The sequence below is a fragment of the Hydra vulgaris genome, chromosome 10 (genome assembly GCF_038396675.1).
Source record: "Hydra vulgaris chromosome 10, alternate assembly HydraT2T_AEP".
NCBI lineage: Eukaryota > Metazoa > Cnidaria > Hydrozoa > Anthoathecata > Hydridae > Hydra > Hydra vulgaris.
In genome coordinates this window covers 42,097,501-42,112,500 of record NC_088929.1, presented here as the reverse complement: position 1 = coordinate 42,112,500, position 15,000 = coordinate 42,097,501, and the positions used below count along the sequence as shown (strand labels likewise).

Here is a 15,000-nt window from a genome sequence, read left to right as displayed (position 1 = left end):
AAATTTTGGAAAAATAATTTGATTTTTTAAATTTGATAAAACTGGTACGTAATATAAACCACAAAAGTTACAAAAAATATATTTTAATTTTTGTTTATAGTTTAAAGTTATAAAAGGTCTTATTACTTTCAGAGAGATGACACTCAGAAAGGTCTAATTTCTGAGTGTCATCTCTCTGAAAGTAATAGTTAACTCTGGATTTACAATCTAGACATAGCTACTGATCCCTTTGTATAATATAATTGAATTAAAAAAGTTAAACAAAAACAATTAGCAAAAACTTTATCACTGATATATAAGTTCTATGTATAAGTTCAACGTGAGTAATTCCTGAATTCCTGGTCCCTCTGTATTTCAAAATAATAAAGAAAAACAATAAGCAGAATACTCAAGTTCAATATTAGAAATTTAGAATAAAATTTACAAAAACTTATTTAAGTATAATTGTTTAAATGTTTCTATTATTTTTTAATTTTTGTTTTTTAAATTTTTATCGTTCAAGCTGGTAACCATTGTCCATCAATGAATGGAATTGCAATCAAAAACTAAAGCGCTATTGTTATTATTTCTTAAAAGGTAAGTTTCCATTCCACATGAGTTTTCCTTTTTACGCAACCCTAAATGTTATGTACATATTTTAAATTTATAAATTTTTGGAAACAACTTGAAGTAGTAAAAAAAAGAAACTACAAATTTTTATTTAAATATAAATAAAACTGCTCTAATGATTATTATATGCTCTTATTATTTTAAAAAGGTACGCAAATAATTCTGTTTTCCCAACCTGCTTATTTTAAAGGTGTTTTATGCATAAAATACTAAATACTATTTATTCAACGTTTTTGGCAGATAGAGAAGGTCCAACTATATTTATAATCTTTTTTTAAGTTATTGTCTTGAAGAAAAAGAGCATCATTAGAAGAATCAACCCAAATATGACAACATTATTTCATACAGGGTTTAATAAAAGGTTCGTAGTGAAAACTGGAATTTACCTGTTTTGGTGAACACTGTTGTATTTATGTAATGATCACAAGCTAATTAGTGTTATTTTAATGCAAACTTCACCCTGCAAATTATGAAAGCTGTTGGTGCTTAACTTTGATACAAATGATATTTTAAGGTAGTTTTAATTATGCGTTTCTCTTCAAGCTCATAACATTTATAAGTACTGGCAATATTAAAATAAATGCAATCTCAAAAAGACTTAGAAAGTTAATACTATCACTCAAAAAAAAAATACAAATAAAGCAGTAGTGTTTAAGTGTTTTAAAATTGTTTTTGAAATAAGAATTTGTTTTACATTTTTCCTAGACTTTAATTTAACTTTAATTGGAAAGCATTCACCATTTGCAGGTGGTTCAGAAATTTTTTTTTTTCTTTTTACTAACTATTTTCTTTTAAACGGTTTTTCAGAAGATATATTTGCAATTTTTTTTAGATATGCTTCAAATAGTTGTTTTTCTCTTTTAGAATTGAGTGTTTTGATTCTCATTTAAACTAAAATGTTCTTTAGAATTAAAAAAATATTTTTTTGAAGCATAAACTTTCATTTATTCTCCAGTATGTGTTTATTACTTTATATCTATCTTTTTTAGTATCTATTTCTCATGATATGCAAACACTTTACACTAATTATTTCGCAGAAAAATCAATTATTAAAGATTTAATAAAGAAATTATAAGAGGACTGTTTTCTAAAGATTAAAATCAACATTTAATTTTTTATATAAATTTCTTCAATGCGCACATGTTTGGTGTAAGTGAAAACAAAGATTTTTTTTCAACTTATTTCCCTAATTGTTTGAAAAATAAGATATAAAGAAATTAATAATGTTTGATATTAATTTCGATTAACAAGTGGAAATATTCAGTATTTTAAATAAGTTCCGCTAGGATTGACTGAATAGGAATTATTTATTTGTTTATTCTTTTAGGCATTAAACAAGTTTGATCTTGTTTAGACATCTTTAACAAGACAAAGAGTTTTAAGAGATTTATTTTCTAAATTTTGCTTGAAAATTTAATATCCTAGGACTGAAAATTTGAAATGAATGATATGACAACTTTTTAAAATATCATTAATCATAATTTCTTTAGAAAACGTTAAACCTAAAAAAAATTATTGAAAATGAACATGGCAGTACATTGCAATGCTTATTCATCAATAATCCATAGACTGAGAAATTTTTAGCCTAATAGATCCAACAAATCATATTGCTAGCTCCATCATCTTTATATTTTAATTTTATTTTTCCCAGCTATGTTTCTCTAACGTTCTAGATAAGGCACTTTCTAATATTCTAATGTCTGTTCACAAAAAATCCGGAATGAAAAATTGTTCTTAATTGAATACAAAATTAATCGATTTTTGACAAAAACTTTAACTAAAATGAGTGACTGGACATTGTTAACTATTTTATAACCGAAAGTGGTCCTAAATCAGCGGCTTTTTGATCTTTAGTTTTGACTGAATCCATTAGGTTGAAAAAGTAGTCTGGATCAAACTCTTTCAACTTTAATCGAATTCTATTCTTAAGGTGGTCAAGATTTTTCGCAGTAAATCCATTTCCATAAACTTTTGCTTTTAAATGTGCCCAAAAATTTTCAATTGGCCTTAACTGCGGTACATTTGGGGGGTTATCTTTAGCGTCGACAAAGTTAATACCTAAAGTGTTGTAAGTTTCTAATGTGTGTTTTGCATAATGACATCTCGCTCCGTCAGGCCAAAATAAAATTTTCATGTTTTGATGCTTGGAATTTATAAATGGAAGAAGTCTTTTTGTAATACATTCTTTAGAATAAGTTTTTGCATCCAGTGCACAGTTTTTTACAGCAAAATAAGGCGATGAATGACCAAAACGACTGATTGCAATCCAAACGAGAACTTTCTCGTCAAACTTTTTTTTGAAGTTGAATTTAATGTTAGGATCAGTTTGAGAACTATCCTTTGTATAGTAGCCAGAGTTTGTGAACAATTTGCACCATTTACACAGAAATAAGATTCATCGTCCATGATGATTTCAAACTCATTTGATGGCTTGAAAAAAGTTTTTGAAAGTTTTAATAAGTTTTTCTTTTGTTTAATTTCTTGCTTTTCTGTTGTTTTTGGTGCATTTTTTCTTTTGGTATACTTTAGTCCATGCATACTTAATAATCTATTTACGTATGAAACGGTTATCTTATATTTTAGTGCCAATTTTCTTTGCGAAATCCCGATTCTCTCTTCTGCTCTTGCAATCATGGACTCTCTCTTTTCTGGTGTAATTTTAAAAGGTTTTCTGCCGCAACCGATTTTTCTATTCATTGGCAAATTATTTTCAGACCTTTTAATAATGTCATAAATTGTAGATTTAGCGATTCCCATTTTCTTAAAATGATCCACTGTAAATTTCTTTCCACTGTTTATGTTTTGTTTATAAAAATTTCCAATCACATTTCTAACATCGTTCTCTTTTAGATGCTCCATGTTTATTTGAATTAATTTTTTAAACTCAATTTTGCCACAAAATGAAACTGTTGTTGTTGACCGATTAAATTTAAAAATTTCGATTCGAAAAATCGAAATTTAGAACAATTTGTGTACATTTGAAATCAGTCCGGATTTTTTGTGAACAGACGTTAGATATGATTATTTTGTAATGGCATTCAGATCAATCAGAAGCATTTAATAAAAATCAATTCTGTTTAAATCATATCTCAATGCATTATCTTGACAATGTTATAAATATGTTTTCAGAAATCCAAAGAAAAAGTTCCATTTAACTAAAGAAAAGCCTTCACATGACTAAATAAAAGATTTCATTTGAAATTTGATTTGCCATTTTTTGTATTTTAATAAAATTTTGCATTTCAAATCCATCATATTTTAAAGAAATATTTTGTTGGAAAAATATTCCCTCAATTTTTTAAAAATAAGAAATATGGTAAGAAATACTTTAATTCTAAATGATGCATAAAGATATTGAAATTTTGTGCAGATTTAGATTTATTTTTCGCCAACGAAATTGAGTTACTATATTAATGATAATAAATTAAGTTGTTTTTTTAAAAAATTGCTTCCTGCTCTTGGTTCTTGGTCTTGTTTTTAAATAAATATTTTCTGTCTCCAGCTCTTCTTATTAAAAAATATCTATTTTTTATATAAAAATATTCCACTTTTATTTATTTAAATATACCTCTTTGTTATTCATTTAAAGATCTTAATAGATAGCGACAATAATATCGTTTCCCTCTTCTAGAAAGGATATCCTTTAGACACAAATAAATTATATATTTGATATAAGCTTATCAGGTTGCTATAAAATCTATAATCTATAAATATAAAATTTATATATAATCTATAAAAAAAAGTTATTGTGTCTATTAGCATTATAACTAAACTTATATGCATTAAATAACACCTTAAAGATCTTTTCCGTAACTTTTTACTGTTTACATCAGTTGATGTGGTTTTTGATGGTGATTTTTGATATTTTGTAAATTTGTGATGTAACATATATTACTTTCACTCTCTTACGATAAAATTTAAGCATATGGGTTCAACCACTTACGATAACATTTTTAATAATAAAAAAGAAATGTCATTTACCCTTCTCAAGTATTCAATTATTGAACACACAGAACCATCAACTCCACGGTTTCTATAATAAAGACTTGATTTCCAGTTCGCTTGCATCCACTTACAAAAGAAATATTATAATAAAAATTTAATTTTTTGTTTTTTTTTTGTTTTGTTTTTTTGTTTACTGTAGTACATCAACACATTATGCCATATATTTAAAAATCGACAATATTAAAACCTAAAAATTAAAACAATAGTTTAACAAAAATTGTTAAAATAAAAAAGTAGAGGTAACACAATTATTATTATTTTAAACTGCTAATACTTCATTTTTAAAAAGCTTTATTTTGTTTCACTTTTTTGACAACAACTGGTATTAATTTATTAAGAATATAGCTATAAGATTTGATTGAGCAACTCTGTGACTTGCAGTTCACTATCTATATTTACATCCGTCTAATATTACTAAACATCTATACATCTGCATCCATCATCTTTAAATATTTTCAATGAAATAACATTTTTTAACTTAAAACATAGAGACAGCAATAAAGGAAAAAAAAAATTTCAACTTATTAAATTTTTTTTTTTTTTTTTTTAAACATCTTCGCTTTCATCAAGGCTGCAAGCAGCCACTAATTAAAGTGTTGGAAATACTGAGAAAGAAAAGATGAAGATTGAAAAGCAAGATAACGATTGACGGACGACTTTAAAGATTGCAAAATATATTAATCAGGAAAGCAAGATGAAGGAAGCGAATTCCAAAGAGCTGATGTTTGAGGAAAAAAACTAGACGAATAAGCGTTTTTGGAGCACTTAGGAACAGTCGCAGAAAAATTTCCTAATGTACAATAAAACTATGCACAGCATAAATACAAATCAATACTAAATATAATTTATAAAAAACTGTAAAAATAATGCAGTAAATAAAATAGTTAAAATTACTAAGTTGCTCAAAGAGATAATTAGGATAAAAGTAAATTAAATATAAAACATTACATTAATGAACTTCATATAAAAGACAAATAATTGTACGACATTAATCAGAAAGGAACCTACAACAAAAATCTCTAACTGTGAAAACGTCAAAATTTACAATTTAAGGCATATAAACTGAACATTATGAATCAGCTTTATAACACAAAAGCAGTTGACTTTGCAGTTGGTTCCTTATTTATAAACAATAGAAAAGTAATAGTGAATTCAATGGCAATAAAATTTTATGGTATGAATTATTGAATTATTGGTTGGTTCCTTTCTGTTGCATGCTGTTCAATTAACATAGCAATAAATCTTTACTAAGACTTTAAAATAACTAAGCCATTTAAATTTTATTGAAAATTTAGTTTAAAATGTTTAAAATATGTATTTTTGAGTTACTTACTTTAACTTTATTTAGGCATTGTGGGTATAAAGCATTATTCGGTACAACACAAGGACAAAATCTTTCCACCTATAAAAATGAGTTTCTTAAGTACTTTATTTATGTGCATTTATGATAACATTATTAAATTAAAAAACTTGCTAATTACCCTACTCAAGTAGTATATTATTGAACATATAGATCCATCAACTCCATTTTCTTTATATCTATAGTCTGCTCGCCAGTTTGCTTGCATCCACTTTTGAAGAAATAAATATAAAAAATTAAATCTTTTATAGTGTTGACAGGCTGTCAACACAATAAAAGATTAAAGTTTTGCTGTCAATGACAGCAATGTATTTGTGTTAACACACAGAAGTGAAACAACAACTTTAAAAAATTTTATTAAAATGTATTTTGTACTAAATAAAATTAATTAGTTAAACTCTTGGTATGATCACATGATATGATAGCTCAAGAAATAGCGTTTAACCAGAAAGTTCATACTTCCTTTTTTACCACTGATGCATATATGGCTAAAGTTGGCTTTGAACCAGGGAGTTTGAATTCTGAGGTCAGAACACTAAGAGCTATACCGAGGCTACTATTTAAGAACACAGAAACTCGAAAAGGATCTTAAGATTATGTCACCGAGAAACGTTAAACATTAAAATAGTAATAAACCAAGTATTTCAAAAAAATGAACAAAAATAAAAGAAAGTTAATAAAAGCAATACAAATTTGATAAGGTATCTGAAATGTAAAACACAGTTTGTAAACGCAATGAAAATACTGTAAAGTATTGATGATTAACAGGGAACCTGATATTGCCAACCTAGTTGACCAAAAAACGCCACTTATGTAAGATGATTGCTTACAAATCAAGGTACACTGTGATGCAAACTTTTGAATCTTTTAATTTTATCTGCGGTAAAGAACTCAATTTGAATATTCTAATTAAATTAAATTTTGACTTTTTAGAGTGACAATAAAAACACCAGCAGAATGAGATCCACGAGATACAATTTCATAAAAAAATTAGGTTTTTATCAAACTATAAGTAGTGATATATATATTGCACTACATATAATTTGATGAAAATGCATGGTGTGGCCATATGCAAACGTAGCATTTGGTCACACCAAACTGTGGATAAAATTCAATCAGTCGGACTGGTTAACTGGTTTAAAATTAACGGCAATTTTAGTTTATATTTTCTTAGTTTTTTGCTACATAGACCTCAAAACGTATCCAATAATTTGATATTCGATTTGTGATATTCGATCACTATTGCCAAAATAAAGGTTACATAGTAGGTTTTTTTATTATGTAATATCAACAATTTTTACTATAATTATTTTATTGCTACATGTTTCATTATTCTATAGAAAAAAAATATTAATTTGCTATTTTATGATTGTTTTGATTTTGCGTATGCATAGCGTAAATATCTTATTATTATTTAAGTGCAAAACCTGGGAAAAAGATAATTGGTTGGCAAAACAAAAAAAAAGTTTCTGTTTAAAAAAGTTTGGCCCCCAAAACCTTCTCAAATATATTGACTTTCAAAACTAAGTGAAAAAATACCTAAATAACCCCGACTTTCTACAATTAATTTCCATTATATAGCAACTAGTTAAATTGTAAGACATGAACTTTAATTATCTTCATAAGAAATTCATTCAAAAAAACCTATTACAATATTTTAGTCAAATGTTCTTAAATATTTTTACATGCAATATCAAAAACTACAATTACTAACAGCATGCAAGGATTAAAATGGGTAAAATCTTTAGCATCTATTCAAGCAGTTTTAAGTATCTCGAAAAGATGATTGACAACTCCTATATGGAGATCCAATTTCATCGCTGGGACTATTTCGAAAATTGGAACTTTGTCAGGCCCGCTGATGACAGGCTTTCGAATGACATTTCCGAACAACTTTACGCATGCAACAACCCCGCTAGATTGCCCCACTAGATCGACCGCTGAAAAGATTCGAGGCGAGATTTGATTAATCCTAGCGTTAGCAAGTTTCCAGATTTGACACTTGGATTTGAAGACACAGCATGTACTATGACGCATACTTCAGTAATCAAATTTGTTTAATCTAAGAATGGGTTTCTGGCAAATCTTCTGATAGAGCAACAAGAATGCGACTCTTAACTCCAGTGTCTTCGCCTTTCTTTTGAGTGAGAGGGTTTTTTTTTGAAGCGGTAAGCTATTATCAATAATGCTTAGACGGAACTTTAGAAAACCTTTACCACCATCAAGCAGGGCCGACGACACCGGGAATGCCGAAAGGCCCTTTTTTTTTGAACTTTTTTCGACTTTTTTTTGAAATGACGATTGTGCCACCTTACTCTGAAACCCGTATTGTCATTAGTGCCAATTCCGAATTTAAGAAAGAATCTACCAGAAATTTTCTGGAATTGAGTAGCATGCTTTACAAGACTTTATTTTAATATTATTATATGTTTTGTCATTAACAAACATTTTACAATGTTCGTGTTTTTATAGTCTCATCAATAAAACTTAAATAAAAGATAAATACATAAAGGAGCAAATAGAATACGGAGTCTTTTTATTAAGTACCTATAGTAAGCGTAAAGTATGTTTACAAGTTTTATTATTCAAGTTTACAAATTACTCATTATATAAATCAAGTTTAAACATAACCAAAAATACGATAAATTGCAACAACAAAATAAATTGATAAAGTAGGAAATATTGCAAGATTTTTATTTTTTAATTTTTTTTAACTTAAAAAAACAAATATATGTTTGTATCTATTATTTCCAGTAATTACTGCTTAACTATATTGTTAAAACTATTTATTGAAGTTATAATTTTTATTATTTCATTTTAACCTATGTTCCACAGACGCGTTACTCTATATGAAATTGGTTTTGAAGAGTTGACTTAGGTAAGTTAAATTATGAATATTGTGCCTTTTTAAGTTTTTATGATCAGTTTTTTAAAGTTGCTTATTTGATAAAATTGGAGGCATGTCAGTTTAATATTTAAACACAAGTAACAAGTTATAGACATTGATATTGAAAGGTTTAATTTTCAGAACTTGATAAATCATTGCAGTGAGCAACCACCCAAATTTTATTAGAATGTTCTTTTCCGTTGATAATTTTTAAGTCATTGCAGGTGAAGAGATCAGCCAAGTGATGACCTGCTCTTAAAAGATTCTAATCAAAATGTAGCTATGCTATCTTCTTGCCTGATGTTTGGATTACACTTCTGACCAGTTTCTTTAATCCGTTGTTTGAGCCCCCTATTTAGTTGTGCATTTAAAAGAGCTAGAGAGGACAATTTCGGAGCGCTTGCTAGTGGCTGGGCACTACCTTGACCTAAAAACAAAACATGCATAGTTTATGCCAAACTTTGTTCAGTTTGAAATTTTAACTTTTTTAAAAAACTAAAAGTTTAAAAGTTTGTTTAAAACTTTCAAACTTTTGGTTTTTAAAGTGATTAGAAACGTGTTGAAAATATACTTCCCGAAACCTTAATAGAATTTAGTCTAATAGAATTTTAAACTTTTGCTTTGGTGGCACACATAAGCTTGCGCCCAGAATAACAAATAAAACTAGATACTTCTTAAATGATATTTTTTTCTCTTTAATATTTATGCATTGTTTTATTTTTATATTTTTTCGTTTAATAACTACCCAGTACTTTACAATAATTTTAAATTATTGGTGGTTTGGAGGATTTGATGTTTTAAACACATTTTTCACGTCATTTTGTTTGTATGGTCCCAAGCCTGTTTGCTATAATGACTTGATGTTAAAATAGACCGAAACACATGTCTACTATCACGTGGTTTAGTAAGAGATAAGAGAGGTATTTGTAAAGAGTCTTAAACATATGCTTTGAAAGAAAGTGAGGACTCAGAAACATGGGTGCTGATTTTTCGTCATACCTGCAAAAAATCTACGAAAAAATGCTTTTTTAGACAAGCTTATCATGTTTTGCTTATTTAATTTTCTTATCTGCTTTTCCTTTATATTTTGCATTATAATAGACAGCATCAAAAATGTGCTGACATCGTACTTCATAAAGATTTCATCATCTCCAATAAATAAGAAAAATTTTTAGAAATATCATTGTTATAACACTTTCTTCAGCGGGTTCTTTACCTTTTTTAATTAAAAATTCAGAACGGTTAGGCACTTTTTGTGAAAGCTTAAAAAACATGTTTATTTTGAACTTTTACAACAAAACTAAAAGCAAATCCATTTTTTTTTGCGCGCGTTTTTATAATGAGAGGCTTGGAGTATTCATGAAACTGTTAACTAGTTTTATACCTTAAAAAACCTTCTTTCCTCAATTATCAAGTTTGCGTTGGATCGAATTTGTTTGGGAAGACTTTGTATAACATGACGTTAAATAACGATGTAGGGATGTAGTTACAACTTTTTTGCAAATGACTTGTAGCTTCTAATCAGATTTTCCATAATATTTGCGCAAAGTATTTTTCTAACGTCTTTTTCTTCTGTCATTTTTAAAAACGTATTTTAAGTTAAATAAGAAAGCTAAAACTTTATTTTACAACTATTACATGTTGCCTACAAAATATGAAAAAATCAGAAATATCTTAATACAACCTTTGATAAAGAATGACGTATTTACTCTCTCAAATTTATTTTGTGTACACGCTTTAGTCTCTTTTGGGGATAACTCTTTATTGGTAATAATTCAAGATAAAAGTTTGCTTATTTACTGCTGAAGATTGAATGTTTTTTCTGAACTTTATGTAAGGTTATTGGTGACGCAAACTTTTTTCTTTAAGACAGAGGCTCGTGCTGCAACGTTTATTTGGTTTGTTTTTAATAGCCCTTGCTCTTTAAAATGATGTTTTTCTTGCAGCTTTTAACGACAAATTTAACAGTTTAACCAATAACACATCGTGCCTGTTGTTTCAGGTCTCACTTTTATTGACTTAAAATCAACAAAAAAAAAAGTATAACTTTTCTCACTTCTTGTTTCCTGCGCAAAATTGTTCTACAAGATTTCCAGAGTGCTAGTGGTACCAGAGAATCACTGAGTTTGATCTATTTCTAATTCAGTTTGCATATTCGATATGATTAAGAAGTAGTAAACTGCCATAAAGCAGTAAGCTGTATTAATTTTTTTAGGCAGAACAAGCACACAAACTTTCGTTTTTTATCGTGAAGCTTTGCTTGATTTTGCATTGTGGCAAATCAGTATGTTGAACTTTAATAAATCAAACTACCTATTTTTACATAACTTAACCTGAATTTGTATTGGATAACCATCCATTAATGTACTTAAAAATATTACCATATACCAAAAAAACTAAGCGGCTACATTTAACAAATCCAAACTAAAGGAGAGACAATAATAAGTTGTATACAATTTTATTATTTATTTATTTTTTACTTCCACTCTAACTACTGAAACCTTTTTAATCGAAACTATGATTCTTATAACCGTTCTATTGTTAGATACATCGTTCATTTATAAAATTTATTTTTTGCGTAACATTCACAGTAAACTTTTTCAAACTAATAATTTCTTTGACTAATTTAAATCATATTAAAAAGTTACTTCTCTTTGATATAGGAACTAAAAATGACATTTATGTTACGTTAATAACAATTTTTAGTACTTTTTTTTCCTACTACAACTTCCATTGATATTTAATAATGGCTTTAGTTTTTTAGTATTTATTACTAAAATTTTCTCACTTATAAGCTAATTGATGCACGCATTGATACAACAATGGAATACACAATGGTATAGCTATAGACGCAGCGGAATATATATACACGGACGGAGAGTTTTGGTTTAAGCAAGCACTCTTAAAGTCAAAATAAAATTATTTTTCAAATATAACACACTTTCCCAAAAAGGTTATGCAATTTGGAATAAATGCTTAATCAAAATAATAAAAAAATAGACAGTTAGTAGATTATTAACAGCTCTTAGAAAGTTAATACAGTTTTTATCTAAATAAATTAAGATGAATATAGTTTGAAGTTCCAATTAAAATTTTAAACATTTTTTTGATAAAAATAAGTATAATTTAAAAAACACACATGGCATGATATTTTTAAGGTTTTTACTTTGCAGATTAGTAAAATAGCTAAAAAAACTTCATATTATCAAGTAAAAAAAAAACAAGTAATGTAACTGATAAAAAAAAGTGTTTACTAGTTGATTTTTTTAGGTTGATTTCAAAGATCAACATGACCCCCTTATATGAATAATAAATTTATTGTTATTATATTTTATTGCTTAGTAAGTATTGCAACGTGTTAATAAAACTCTCGTATCCACCGTAAAAATAATATAACTTCTTAACTTAATAATATAATCGTTATTATTACCTATAACAATATTCAACATAATATCTGTATTTTAAAGTAATATTTGAATTAACATTCATAAGAAGCATAAAAAATTAATATTTACCAAATGTAAGACTTACCTTAACTTTCGATCTACATGCCGGAAATAATGGATCGTCTTGCACATTGCACCCAATTAAATCTCTTAGATACTCTACGTAAATTGTAACAATTTTTATTATTTGAGTTTTATTTATTGGTTATACTAAGCAGGCACAGAACGTGCTCCAGAATTCTTAAGTCTTATGAATGTCTTATGGACCTAAGATGTCAATAAGACGTTGTATAGACATCCAACAGACGTCTGTGCCGGCTGCTGCATTTAAATATTTACAAGCTGTCAGAACCCGTCTATCTCATACCGACCATTTCTATACCTTTCCTTATAACATACTTTTTAGTAAATGGTAGAAAAGTAGTTATTTATAAAATAATATACATATAAAAAAAAAAAAGTATATAAATATATATTAAGTTAGTAAAATCACTTATTTGATTTTTAGTTTTCTTCAACATTATGTTTCTCGATCAGTAGGTTCATCAGGAAGAACCTTATGAATCTACTGATGGAGAAACTTCCTGATGAACCTACTGATTGAAAAGCATAATGTTGAAGAAAACTAAAAATTAGAATAGTGTTTTTACTAGTTAAATTTATTAGTGCTCAATTCTTTAAGAACATTGAGCACTCTGTTTGTAGATAATACTAACATGAGTAAGTTGGAACGGACACATTATTTTAACAGAAAAATCAATTTAAAAAAATACTTAAATTATGTACAAAACACGATACACTTTAGATAAAAACTCTTTAAAATCTAATTATTTTCCAATTAAACAGTATAAGTTTTTGTACAACAAACAATTAGCTGTATAAGTTTTTGTAAAACTGTTTGAGCGAGCACTTATTCTGCAAATCTTATTAACGGCAACATTATTATAAGTTCATTTGATGTTTTAAAAGATATACTCTTTAAGATTTTTTCAATATCAATTAAACAGGGAATTTCTAAAATTAGCAAAAATCATACAAATATTTAAAGGTGGTGACGTTGAGAGTATAAGTAACTATCGTCCAATTTCATTACTTTCTGTAATCTCTACAGTTTTAGAAAGAATTTTGTACAATAAAATACAGCAATCAATATGGATTCCAAAAAAGCAATTCCACTGAACATGTCATTTTACAATTACAAGAAATATGTCTGATTCATTTGAAAATTCTCAATTTACTTTAGGTGTTTTCATTGACTTGCCAAAAGCTTTTTATACTATTGATCCCAAAATTCTTTCAAAAAAGTTGAAGTGGTACGGATTTACTGGAATTATATTAATTTGGCTTAAAAGTTACCGAAATAATCGAAAACAATTTGCTTATGCGGATGATAACATATCATCTAATTTGTTAAATATATTATGTGGAGCTCCTCAAGGATCCATATTAGGACCCCTCCTATTTTTGATATATATTAATGATCTACCAAAAGCTTCTAATCTAATAACAACTACGTTTGCTGATGATTCTAACTTATTCCTTTCTCATAACAACATTTTTACACTTTTTAGCGACATGAACATTGAACTAGTTAAAATTTCCGAATGGGTTAGATTAAACAAACTATTATTAAATACTGATAAAACTAAATGGATTCTTTTTCATCCTTATGGTTAAAAGCACCAGCTGCCTAGCAACTCACCTTTTCTTTTTATCGATAACATAGTTATTAAAAGAGTTCTAGTGACAAGGTTTTTAGGTGTATATATAGATGAAAACCTTACATGGAAAAGCCGTGTTGCTAACTTGAGCACTAAAATTTCAATGAGTATAGGCATTTAGACAAAATAAGAAACATTCTTGATAAACATACCTTAATTGAATTATATTATTCGTTAATTCATTTCCATATTAACTTTGCAAACATTGCTTGAGGTAGCACTTATAAAAGTACACTTAAAACTCTCTATCAGCAACAGAAGCATGTAGAACGCCTTATAAATTTCAAGAACCGTTTCGCTCACGCCAAGCCACTTTTATATGATATGAAAGCACTCACTATATATGAGTTAAATGTTTTTAATATTCTTTGTTTTATGTATAAATGCAAGACTCACCTATCAGTCGTTTCTTTTCGTAACTTGTATTTACAAAGAGATAGAAATAAATATATTTTAAGGAACGATAATTTAATTCGACAACCATTTTCTCAAACTAATTTTGGAAAATATTTTATTTCATTTCGCGGACCATTTTTATAGAATTGTATAGTTCTAAAGATTTTTCTCAAGAATGTAAATTTGATTCTTTTAAACAAAATCTTAAAAAACTCATTTTTTCAACTGATAATATACAAATCTACTTTTAAATTTTAAAATTCTTTAAATTTCTTATATATATATAAGTATATGTATATATTTAATATAAGTTCTTTTTTATTTATTTTTTTGTTTGTTTTTTTATCCACAAGCAATTAGCGGTTTCTCTGTGACAAGACCTGATGGTCTTCTTTGAGTAATCCGCGTTCTTTATATTTATTTTTAATATTTATTTCTTAACGATATCTTGACTTGTTAACTTTTATTATTGTAATAAAGTTTTATTTATTTAAATTGTAATAAATATTGTAATAAAGAACAAAAGAAATAAAAAAATAAAAATAAAATAAAAAAAATCTAACACTATCTTTTACT

The 15,000-nt window shown here is 27.2% G+C and overlaps 1 protein-coding gene across 1 annotated transcript in view; it reads right to left on the bottom strand.

Annotated features, from left to right (window-relative positions):
• Positions 1-15,000, bottom strand: part of LOC136085979 (alpha-1,6-mannosylglycoprotein 6-beta-N-acetylglucosaminyltransferase B-like) — a 22,407-nt gene that overhangs the window by 2,927 nt on the left and 4,480 nt on the right. Inside the window, exons 2-5 of the mRNA XM_065808063.1 lie at positions 12,393-12,466; positions 6,096-6,185; positions 5,948-6,016; positions 4,591-4,680 (exon numbers count right to left, since the gene is read on the bottom strand). Of these exons, the coding sequence (XP_065664135.1) occupies positions 4,591-4,680; positions 5,948-6,016; positions 6,096-6,185; positions 12,393-12,466 (323 nt within the window). The remainder of the gene's footprint in view (positions 1-4,590; positions 4,681-5,947; positions 6,017-6,095; positions 6,186-12,392; positions 12,467-15,000) is intronic.